Source organism: Stegodyphus dumicola, chromosome 1 (assembly GCF_044657685.1).
Source record: "Stegodyphus dumicola isolate Sdum_Otavi_A_Nest chromosome 1, ASM4465768v1".
Lineage (NCBI taxonomy): Eukaryota > Metazoa > Arthropoda > Arachnida > Araneae > Eresidae > Stegodyphus > Stegodyphus dumicola.
In genome coordinates this window covers 291,847,992-291,859,945 of record NC_140768.1, presented here as the reverse complement: position 1 = coordinate 291,859,945, position 11,954 = coordinate 291,847,992, and the positions used below count along the sequence as shown (strand labels likewise).

Here is an 11,954-nt window from a genome sequence, read left to right as displayed (position 1 = left end):
GATTACGTTATTCAAAATTTGATTGCTCTAGGTAACGCCATTTTTTCACAATGCGAGAAACGCACATACCTTCATGCAGATTCTTTATTATTTCAAATCTTTAAATATAGTAAATGGCAATAATATTTAGTGGCAACAGTTTGAAAGGTGATACAACGCATTTAAGTGTTTCGACGGAAAATGCCATTTCGAGATTAATATCCCAATCGGGGATAACGTCCCTTTTGGGACAATAAAGCTATTTACAATTCAGAGTGAGGAAGTTTGTAAGAAATAATTCTGAAATATTTGTGCTAACTTGTATCGATCAAAAACAGTTTAAGCAATATTCAGTTTAGTAGGTCAAGTTCAGAATTCTTTTCGCACAAATTTTTCAAATTTTTTATCCCTAATTTTAGAATACCGTCTGCCATTAAATCAACGTGTAACCACCTGGGAATAAATTTGCGAGGCAATGGAAATCAAACACGTGGAAAGGTAAGCGTAAACGCTCGCGTGATGTTTACGAATAAATGAAAAATGGAAAAAAAAAAAAAAAAAAATTAAGGCGTTGCAGTGAATGTCTTTCTACCTTACGTAGCTTGAGTAAGTATACGACTTGCTAACACACCCATTTGATCGTAGAGTGAGCCTAGCCGGTCCGCGACAGCAGCGCCCTCGAACCGACAACATTGGCAACGTGAACGAACCTCACGATGCGCGCGCTCAAAATGGCTGGAACGCTTTCGCCGGACTGATTTTGCAGACGACTTCTGAGCTCATTGCGACTAGTGCGAAGATTCTTGTTACATCGCAATAATTTTTTTTTTTTTTAAAAAAGGAAAATGGATACGAGCGCCGCGTGAACGAAAACAGCGGTAGTGAAAAAAAATGTAGTAGTCCGGTGCAGTTGTTTTTTAATATTCGAAAGAATAAACTGTTCATTGCACCGGCATTTTCGTTAAAAACCACATCACTTTTTAATATGTGATGAAGAACGGTAAAAACGCCGGGAATAATTACAATTTTATGTGAATAGTGTGAATGTTTATCGTATGGATACTGGAAAATGTTCTAATAGTGGTATTGCCACTCTTTTAATTTCAAAGTGACAGGTAAGGTTAAAAGTAAAAGGCCTTTTTGATTCTAAAATGCAGTGTTAAAAATATTAGAAGTGTAATTAAAGTGCCATTTTGTACAAATTATAGTATTCTTAAAGTTAAAAATTCAGAGTATTTTTGTCTGGTTTATCTTTTCTTCGCATCATTTGTAAGAAAACTGTGTTACATATTCTAGTCCTAAACGTGCAGTAAAGTGAGAAAGAGATATTGAAGAAAGATTCTATTTTTGAGTGACATTACATTCTATTTTACTTTTTAAAACTTTTAAAGTGTATTTATTTTAATATTATGGCAAATGTTTATTACTGATTGCAACTAAGTTTCTCCGTGTGTAGAAAAAAGATGTTTTTATAGTTTTAAGAAATATCAAGTTTCGTTTACTAAGATACTGAAAGCGTTTCAATTACCAGAGAATACTGTCAAACATAAACACGTGTTGCATATTTTTTGACATTTGACACATCAAAGTGGAATGCTGTTACGGTCTTTGAATGTCAACTGGCGTGTGACCTCGATCTTCACCTGACAGGTTTTTCAAAACTATTTTATTGTGCCAAACAGGGAGTAAAACATTAAAATTTAAAAAATAAGTTTGAAAGTCGGCTCTTTAATGTCATAATTTCTAGTCTGTTTATTATTTTTTATATAAAGCCAAGGAATATTTTCTGTGCAAAATTGAATGAGCAACTTTCTCAAACCTATTCAGAGGAAAAATATATTTACCCAAAAGAAGATACCAAATGCAATAGAATTGTATGTTTTTCAGTTACCGAAAGATTCTAATCTGCCAAACGATAACATCTTACGTGTAATTAAATATATAAACAACAATATAAAAGATATTCATTCTACTGTCAGTGAGCTGTTTTAATTTTGATGGTATTTTTAATTATAAAGAAATGTGATAAAGTTTTATCTGTTTTGTCTCTGATAAAGGAACTATAAACCAGGATTTTAATTTCAGCACTGACACTTGTCCAGTGGATTTTAAACAACAACCTTAGTGGATTGTGGAATAAATGCTACAGCTGCATTACGGAGTAATATTATTTTAAAACTAAAAGAATTTACTCGAATTATAAAGGTATTAAAAATGACCCCTTATGTTGTAAATGAAGAAAATGAAGGGGGGACTGTTGCTCAGAAGCCCAAATCCATCATGGTGGGGGCTTCGAATGGCCTCAACAACGGCACCGTTAACGGTGCCACAGCCAACGGTGGTGTGAAGCACCACGTCAATGGCAGTGCTATCAAATTGCCATCAAAAGATGAAGACACCGTCGAAACACCAGACAGCCTGCCGTCACGATCTTCTGTTTCCGCAAAAAGTATCATCGGAAACGGAAAGAACGGAAGGAGCGGAGCTTTAAAAAGGTGAGTTTTAATGATTATTTTCATTGCTAATCTCTTGTCACGATTTCGTGCATTTATTTTGCGTGTTTATTTATTTATTTATTTTGACGTTCGAGTTTTCAAGGTTGTCATTTATTTTTAAATTCTCACAAAAAGGCTTATAAAGTTTGTATTTTTTTAAGCGCAAGAAATAACTACAGTTAATTGTAGTAATAAAAGGAACAACGCCCACTATTAATTCATAATCGCGAGCAATCTGAAGGTTGTTATAAAACGCTGTAGAGAAGCGATTCTCAACCGGTAGTACGTAAGAGAAAAATAGGTATACGCAAAAGAAACGAAGTATTTTTAACTACTAAATTCAAAAATCTCGTGAAGAGAAAGAACAATGGATAGACATTTCCTGTGATTGAATTGTGACTGCAGATTTAAAAAATAACGCACTTGTTTACTTTTAGCTGAACCGAAAAAACAAATTTATAGGCATTTCAAATAAAGCTATTAAATTTTTATTGCCTTTTTTACACAACCTATTTGTGTGAACAAGCATTTTCTTCCATGTTATATTTGAAAAATAAATACAGAACAAAATGAAAACTGGATCCTAATTTACGGTTGAAACTAAGTGAAATGACAACCAGACATGAAGGCACAGATCTCTCTTAAACAGGCCCGAATTTTACACTAAATTTTAGAATTAAAGTATTATAACTTAAATTATGATAGTAAAAATGATAATCAATTTTTAATCTAATATGTTTTATGTGTGCAGATTTAATAGAAATAACCAATAGGTTGTGCAAATGGCAAAACGTTTCTATTGAGAAACTGAAAAATAAACATTGTAAAATGTAGTAGCGGTCAACTTTAGTTATGGATTGTACGTGTTAGTTAAAAGATTGAAAACCGCTGCTCTAGAGAAAAATAACCCATATTATATTTAACAGAAAAGTTCTGTTGACAATTTACTTTACTTTCAAGCATCTTTAATGAGTTTATTTGGTAACATAAATTAAATAAATATTCAAACCGAAAAAGACTCATTTTAAATAACAGAAGACTAAAATGACGATGGACGAAAATTGTAGAGGACTTAATTAAAAATGAAGAAGCTGAGTTACAAATCGAACTAAAAAGCGATATTTACAAGAGAACCGAAAAACGTCATTAAATTTAAACTTGCGTAGAAAAGTCGGATTGAACTGTTTTTTAACTGTGCATGTTTACACATTTTTGGAACGCATGCAATTAAATTATGCAAAATTAATCTGACACCAAACGCATCCTTTAAACCAGAGTGTAACTTTTTTTAATTTAAGACGAATTTTATTTTTTAATTGAAGCATTCACATAAAGGAGAACAGTATTTGTAAGCAACATAATAAAATTAATGTTAAAAGAATTTTTAGTTTGAATGCGATATTAATCTCTAAACAAACGACGATTTGCATCGAAACACTTCAAATTGTTGCCACCAAATATTATCGTCCTGTATTATATTTGAAGAAATTAAATAATGAAGAATCTGCATAAATGTATGTATGTTTCTCGCATAGTGAAAAAACAAGAGCCATCAAATAATGAATAACGTGGTCCTCCACCGTAACATGGGCACCTGAAAGCCCGAATTTTGAATTTCGAATTTGTTGTAATGTCTAAACGAATTTTCGATTGACAAACTAAACGATTTGAAAAGCAAGCAGTGGCACCATTACGGAATAAAACATTTTTATCTCCAGTGTGCGAGGCTGCCTATCGGAAATTCCAAAGATAAGCTGTTTTTAAATATTTTGTGATTTTGCTGTCGAATCGAATTTCATGCGGCGTAAGCGGAAAACGTGATATTTAGTTAAATAAAGTAAACACGCACAATGTTAATGATAAAAAAAAGTTTTGTAAAGCCATTAGTAAGTAAACTGGGCATTTATATAACGAACTGAGAAAAAACTGAAAAAGGTTTTCCAAGACTTAACGTCGCATCGGGAATTCGAAACATATAACTGCTATGGTGCGTTTAAAATTTTCCTAATTTTCCTGTTGAATTTGGTATGGCGTAAGTGAGAAGAAAATGATGTGGAATAATAACGCTGAAAAGACAAAAATAATGGGTTAGTAAAGGTGTGAGTGTAACACAGTGAGAGCGTAAAAAATCTTAACGAACCCTTTTGGGCGGCCATTGAAATCTGAAACCTTTCAGATTTTTTTTATTTTTTTATGTCAGATTTTTTATTTTGGGGCAAAATAATGAGAATGGAAATGTGTAAAGACATCTGAAGTATAATGCCTAATATGTTTTTCTACAAACACGATATCCAAACACTGTGACATCATTTGTTTTCACTTGTGTTATCAAATGAACTTTCCTTTCCTGTTTGTATTTTCCATGTACGGTTTTATTTTACGTAGAGGGTTTTTAGTAGCAAAAATCGTTCCTGAGTTAACGAACTTGACTTTTTATTTTTTATACCAGGCCGATTAACGGGAAGATAACTGTGCATAAGCTGATACAGAATATGATCATATGTTCTTTCGACGGTCCAGTCGACTTTCGGTATAAAAAAAATTGGAAGGAATTTCGTTCTTAAACCGGAATGGACTGAAAGTGGGTAAAACTGTGGGCATAATTTATTCTTTGAACAGCAGTGAAGTATCCAGCAGCTTCGATGAGCTTTAGCCTACCAGCGGCCGAGCGGAAAAGTCGCTGAACACTGGTAGTTCGGTCCGAGGTTCGAATCCCGCGGACGGGCTGGCTGCTTGGGCGTTTTCGTGGTTTCCCCCATGTGTAACGTGTATACGAGCCAGTTTTCCTTAGAAAGTCCTCCACAAAGCCATCCCTCACCTTAGGCAGATAGCCCTCGAGGCTTTTGCCATAATCACAAACACACACGATGAGCTTTATTTATGTACCCGATAAACATTACTTTACGCTTGTTTGTTGTAGCATTGTGTGGACATTTAAAACCTTATTATGGAATTTCTGTCTCAAAGCGAAAGCGGAATGTGATGTAATATTAATTAATAAAAGATATTTAATGAAATGAAACATTTACTATCACGCGGACTAGTCAAAGAACGCATCATATGAACCATATTAAGAAAGGATGTGAACATTTTGAATTAGCAAAATCGATATGGAAAAAGCTGAATATAGTATGTATGTTTTGTATACAGATGGGTTTCATTTATAAACTAAAAATAATCAGTTCATGGGAAATGCATAACTGTTTACGGAAATGAACGCTTTGATAAACGAACTATGCCTTGTTTTTACTTCCTCGTATGAAGTAAAAAGGAAGTATTGTAATCGCGAAAGATTTCGGGTATCATATTTCAACGAAAATATCGATTTTGACCGTTATCCAATGCAATTAAACGATGTTTTTGCGTGAGATCTGCAAGTAAGGACAGAAAAAAGGACTCTTCCCCACCCCCCAAAAAAAACTATAAAACTGATTTAAAATGAGTTCTAAAGAGAATTTTTCGTGGCGTCTGTGCGTACGTATTTATGTATCTCGCATAACTCAAAAACGAGTAGTCTCAGAACGTTGAAATTTTGTATATAGGACTGCTATAATATGTAGATGTGCACCTCGTATTTTGGTTGTAATCGGCCGAACCACAAGTATATAAATTTATGTATATATATATCCACTCTGTTACCCGGCTCAGTGATCTCAGTTACTTTACTCTGATATGTTTGTAAACTGTTCATTTTTTGCTTTAAAAATGATTCAATTATGTTGTTCTTAAGTTTTTTATACTTCTGCATGCAATATTTGTAGAGTTATCAAGAATTTAAAAGTTGTTTAATTGCGGGCTAAGCCTAATTACTTTTGCCATGGCGGCCATGTTTGTTTACATTTGAAACAGCAGGATAGTGGATTTGTTGCCAATCTAGAGAAACTTAGCTTCGCAACAACAAAGATAAACGCCTTCATTTGTTATTGCGATTTAAATCATGCTTAATCCTTTCTGAAATTTTTTCGAGGAAATAAGTGTTTAAGATTTACTTAATTTTTAATAATTAGTAATTTAATTTTTAATAATTAGTAATTTAATTTTTAATAATAAGTAATTTTTAATAGAGATATTTTGAGTTTTTTTGTATTTTTGCCTTGTCGTGAAGTGAGAACTGAATTAATTGAATGAGAAATACTGAATCTTCTGTGAAAAACTGTTTCTTTTTTATGGTGGTTGTTTGCTTAATTTCTTTTATAGGTGGTTTTAGATTTATTATAGTATTTGAATAGAATATGTGGCAACGATTAGATAATTCTTCAGATGATATAAATTTTGTGCACTCTGAGTTAAAAAATGAAGGAAATGTAACGCTGTTAAGTGAACCTAGGGCCAGAGGGTCGCTATGGTAAACAAATATAGTGAATTTTAAAGAGTGCATTTTTTCTATTGTGGTTTATGGGCTTTCGACGAAGTAGATTTAATTCAATGCAATAAGTTTAAAATGAATTGCAAGAAAAGTAGCGTATAATTTCATATTCCGTACGAGGAAGTCATGTGGTGAACACATCAGATTTTTTAGTAAATATATTCCCCGAAATACTTCTGTTTTTGGTCTGTATTTTATCCTAAATTTGGGTACTAAAGATACGTACTGAAAGACAGGAGAATCTAAGAACCTCAATCGAACTAGAGAACTAGTTCGATTGAGGTTTTGTTTTAAGAAGCTTGAGCAACTAAAACATTAAATTTTATCAGTGTATAATATTTGAATTTGTGATATCCTTATTAAATAGTATCATCTGTTGAGTTCAATGTAGTTTTTGTGAAATTTTCGTAAACGGCATATGAAAATATAAATCATTTTTATTTATTGAGCACAAAAGTGAGTGTGAGCTTCCTTTTAATATTATTATCTTTTAAAACAATTTAAAAGTATTATGTTTTAATTAAGTGTAACAATTTAATATTATTTTCATTTAATTGTGATCTTTTTTTACATGCAAGAAATGCAGATCATAAACAGTATTTACAGGCTTTAACGTTCTCAAAGAAAGAAAATTGAAAATGCATTTTAAAAAAAGGTGAAAGAAGAATGAATCATGTAAGATGTGAGCATTCAAATGATAATTGCAAAATACGTTTGGGTGTCATTGTGCTGACAGTGGGAGGTGAAAAGTGTTGTTTGCTGCATTACGAGTATATCAGCCCTTTTCTCCTTTAATACTTCGCAAACCACGAGTGTTAGTGTTAGTGAGTTCTGAGACATTTCTAACGCTAATAATATTTTTGTTCCGATTTATTCTAATTTTCCGTAATACATTTATTCTAACTCGCTTTAATAATTTTCTGTTCTGATTTATTCTAATTTTCTGTATTAATTTCTTATTTATTCTAATTTTCTATTAAAAATTCTGTAATTTCGTTAAATAACCTGTAATTTCGGATTAATTTTCTGCAAATAATTCTGTAACTTCGTTCTGAAATTAATTTTGTAGTTTTGTTTCGTCAATCGAAAAATCTGCTCTGTTACATTACAAGTGTATCAGCTTCTGATGACCTTTAACGATTCGCACTCCAAGAGTTTCAGTGAATCCTGAGACATTTTTAAGCTAATAATACGCTTGTTCTGATTTATTCTAAATTTCTGTAATAATTATAATGTTCTGTAATTATTCTCGTTTTCTGTAATAAATTTTTTGTTCTGATTTACTCTAGTTTTCTGTAACGCTCTATTTTTTTTTTCTCGTCTGTTTCTGTTCTAATTTATTCTAATTTTCTGTAATAATTTCTGTCTGATTTATTCTAATTTTCTCCTATGATTTCTGTCTGATTTATTCTAATTTTCGGAAATAATTTCTGTCCGATTTATTTGAATTTTCTGTAAATAATTTTGTACATTTTTTTGTTTTTAGCCCAAAGTCGTTTGCCCAGAATTTCGTTCAGGCGTTTTGCGTGGAATCGCTATAAACGATATATCACTTTTCAATCTGTTGCCACCAAATGTTAGAGCCCTGCATTATATTTAAAGAATTTAAATAATGAAGCATCTGCATGAATGTATGTATGTTTCTCGCATTATGATAAAACAAAGGTACCTAGACACATCAAGTTTTGAATAACATAATCCCCCACCCGAATATGGGCATCTGGAAGCGGTAATCTAGAATTTGTTTTATTATCTATTTCATGTTTTGTAAAACTTTAACGAATTTTTGATTAACAGACTCAACGATTTCAAAGCTAGCAATAATGGCAACACTGATCGGGGAAAAAATCATTTTTATCTCCAACGTGCGAGAGTGTGTATCGAAAATTCTAAAAATATTTTCTTTTTAAATTATTTTGTGATATTGGAGCTGAATTGAATTTTATGGTTTAAGTGCGAAGAACATGGTATTTAATAAATAAAAGTAAGACACAAAACGTTAAAAAAAAGCCTCTTTGGGCGTAATATAAAAGGTTTTTCCTTTTTTTTAATTCTTATTTTCTGTAATAATGTTGGATTTGTTCTAATGTTCTGTTATAAATTCTAATTTATTCTAATTCTATAATTTCTGTAATAATAATTCTAGTTTTCGATAATACAGTCGTCAGTGAAGGATTATTTCTAACCGGATTCAGTTCTCATTGCAAACAGATGATTTTTCTATAACCGTAGCGAAGCATCAGTAGTGGTTTTGTGCATATGTTCTTTTAGAAGAGCCATCCGAGTGCAAATGGTTAATGCAATTAACTCCCGTTTAGCGTTGTAATACCAGAAATGATATCGTGGTTAACTCGCAGTCACGATGAAATCGAGATCACTTAAAGAACGAAAGGGCAATAATTTATATTACAATCAATAATAAAGTACTACTAAAATGTGCTTGCATTTTCAAGTAGTTTAATCTGGAGAGTAAGTTCATTTAGGCACATAACATAAACAAATGTCATAAACAAATGCACAAATGTCTGCACCGTAAATGACGGAAGAATAAACAGTATTAGAAAAAAAGGTATATAGTATTAAAGAATTACATGTGCTGTCGTGAATAGAGATTATTTTCAAGTTATTATGTCGTCTACTATCAGTGTAGTTTTCCCACGTATTTTTATTTCCCTTTTTGTATTTCTGCAGAGCTTTATTTTACGTAGAGGTTTGATAGTAATTTTTCCGTCGTTCGCAATAAACGAACTTAATGTTTCTTTCTAGATAGCCACACCAGCGGAGGAGCGCGCTGAACACTGGTAGTTTAGTTCGGGATTCAAATCCTGGCGAACGGCTTTTTGGCTGCATAGGTATTTTCGTAGTTTTCCTCATGTGCAAATGGATATGAGTCAGTTTCCTTAAAAAAACCCCACAAAGGCAACGGTTATGCGTATCGCCATAATCCAAAAAGCAATAATTAATGATTAAGAACTGAATCAAATGTTAACTAATTTTTGCAACCCATTAAATTTTATATGGATTTTGTTTACGGCATTTTTATTTAACACGGCCGAGGAAAAAATTGCATTCTCTTTTTATGTTTTAAATTTGAACTTAACATAATTAAAAGCTGCCTTTAAAAAGTTTCCATTTGAACTTAATTCTGAAAACAAAAATCTTAATGAAAAGGAAATGTTTCTAAAATAATTTTCATATTTATGTGAAAGATGTCGCTTTTATGAGTATACTTATTAAAGGTTTCAACTGATATATATATATATATATATATATATAATGTATATATTTTATATATTTTTCATATTAAAATTTATATATTTAGAATTTATATATTATATATTTTATTATTATATTATATGTTTATATATATATTTTAACTGAGCCCCCCCCCCAAATATAAACTACGCTATATAGCTGCACACAACGTAAAGAGCACGTATTGGCGTGGTTTTCTCTCAGGTTATGGATTTCATATAATTCTAATTTTCGTAATGACAGCTAAAAACGTCTGGCGGTTCTTTTCCGTTATAGCACGATACGTTCGAAACAGCTCTAAAGTTATTATTATTTTGTATTAATTATTAAATTTTCAGCTTTTACTATAATTTCTGCTTTCCGTTTCTTTACCAGAAATGTTAGTTAGTTAGATAGTATTTAAGCTGAAGTTTTCGGATTATATGACAGAGCGTGTTTCTGCCTTTTGAGGCCACGTTACTTAGTTTTCCCAAATATCATAAGAATGTAATTATTCGGCTTTTCGTTATAGCTGCCGTCATTTAAATTTCTATATCTGTGAGATGTTCTGAGCAACTTAGACTTAAAGTAAATTGTGTAGTCCTTGACTGCCAGGATCCTTCACATAATTTTGAATTTGACTGTTACTTTAAGGTGCATTATCACTAACGGTGGCTAATCCTGTGAGTACAAGAACTGCGTTTATGTTCTAAGTCCTGTTAAATAAGAATGTTTGGTTGAAATATTTTCAGTACTCTGTAGTTAATTTCAGACCCAGTGATAATTAAGTTACCTGAAAACTGTTAAGAGTTTGGTAATAGTTTATGTTCCCAAAGCAGTCAGACTCTAAACAGAATTTTTTTTAAAGATGGCAACTTGATACTTTCAGCAAGGTAATATACTTTCATCATCAGCTCATCATTGGATAAAATAGTATAAATATAACTCTTAGGTTAGTTATCTCAATAAACAAAGAATGAGATAGTTTGATTTGATTTATTTAATTACGTTGACTGCCTGAGAGGGAGGGATGCCTTCGTGGAGAACTTTCTAAGGGAAACTTTATATGTATATAAAGGAAAAGAGATCACTGCGTACTTTGGGAGAAGAACTACAGAAAGATTTGAAGAAGAATATAAGTTGTCTTTTTTTAAAAAAAAGGCGCGAAAACCACCAGCTTGCATCCGATAAGTATAGCTTTTACCTTTTCAACTGTAAAAAACTCGTCAAATTGTGCCAAGGTGGTTGCGTTGATATGTAAATACCTAAAACTGCTTTTGTTCAGTCGCCAACCCTTCGCCATCATAGCGGTATTTTTGTTTCATTGTTGTTGTTAAACTGCTTTTTTTTCATTTAATATGGGTATACATTATTTAAGCTGCTTATATAACTGATAATATATCTTAATTGGCCTACTGCAGTAAATTGTTCGTCTATGCCAGTGTTTTCTTGTTAAATCTATTACTTCTCCATCTAAAAGAAATTAAAAAGGATGAAAGATATAACATTTTTAAACATAGTTAAACATAAACATTTTTAAATATAGAGTAAATGATTGATGTTATTGTTACTTATTCTCACTTCTCTGACCGTAACATCAGCTCAAGCCCACTAAATACCTCGTAGCAGGGAGCGCAAGATACGCCTGCCGTTGGCAACAACGTTGAGCACCTTAAACAGGTGACAGTGCGATTTAGCTCAGTTCCACCGCCCCCCCCCCCAATTTTGATGAGGAGCACCTCGGGGAGGGGTAGAACGGGTCCGAGGGTCTCCCGTCCTCCTCATAAAGAAAATGGATCACCACACGAGAGGACTTTCGGCTCGTCGCATATTCAAAGCTCCACCATACCGCACGGTCACTATACATTTACAAACATCTA

General features: G+C 32.3%; 1 protein-coding gene across 2 annotated transcripts in view; it reads left to right on the top strand.

The window, feature by feature from the left end:
- Positions 1 to 642: 642 nt before the first annotated feature.
- The window catches only part of LOC146999589 (uncharacterized), a 158,649-nt gene continuing 147,337 nt past the window's right edge, over positions 643 to 11,954 (top strand). Inside the window, exons 1-2 of one of the 2 annotated variants that reach the window (XM_085808576.1) lie at positions 662 to 1,094; positions 2,065 to 2,474. In XM_085808576.1, the coding sequence (XP_085664702.1) occupies positions 2,194 to 2,474 (281 nt within the window). In that variant the 5' untranslated portion in view covers positions 662 to 1,094; positions 2,065 to 2,193. Of the gene's footprint in view, positions 2,475 to 11,954 lie in introns of both variants that reach the window. The other variant, XM_085808580.1, reaches the window with a different exon arrangement.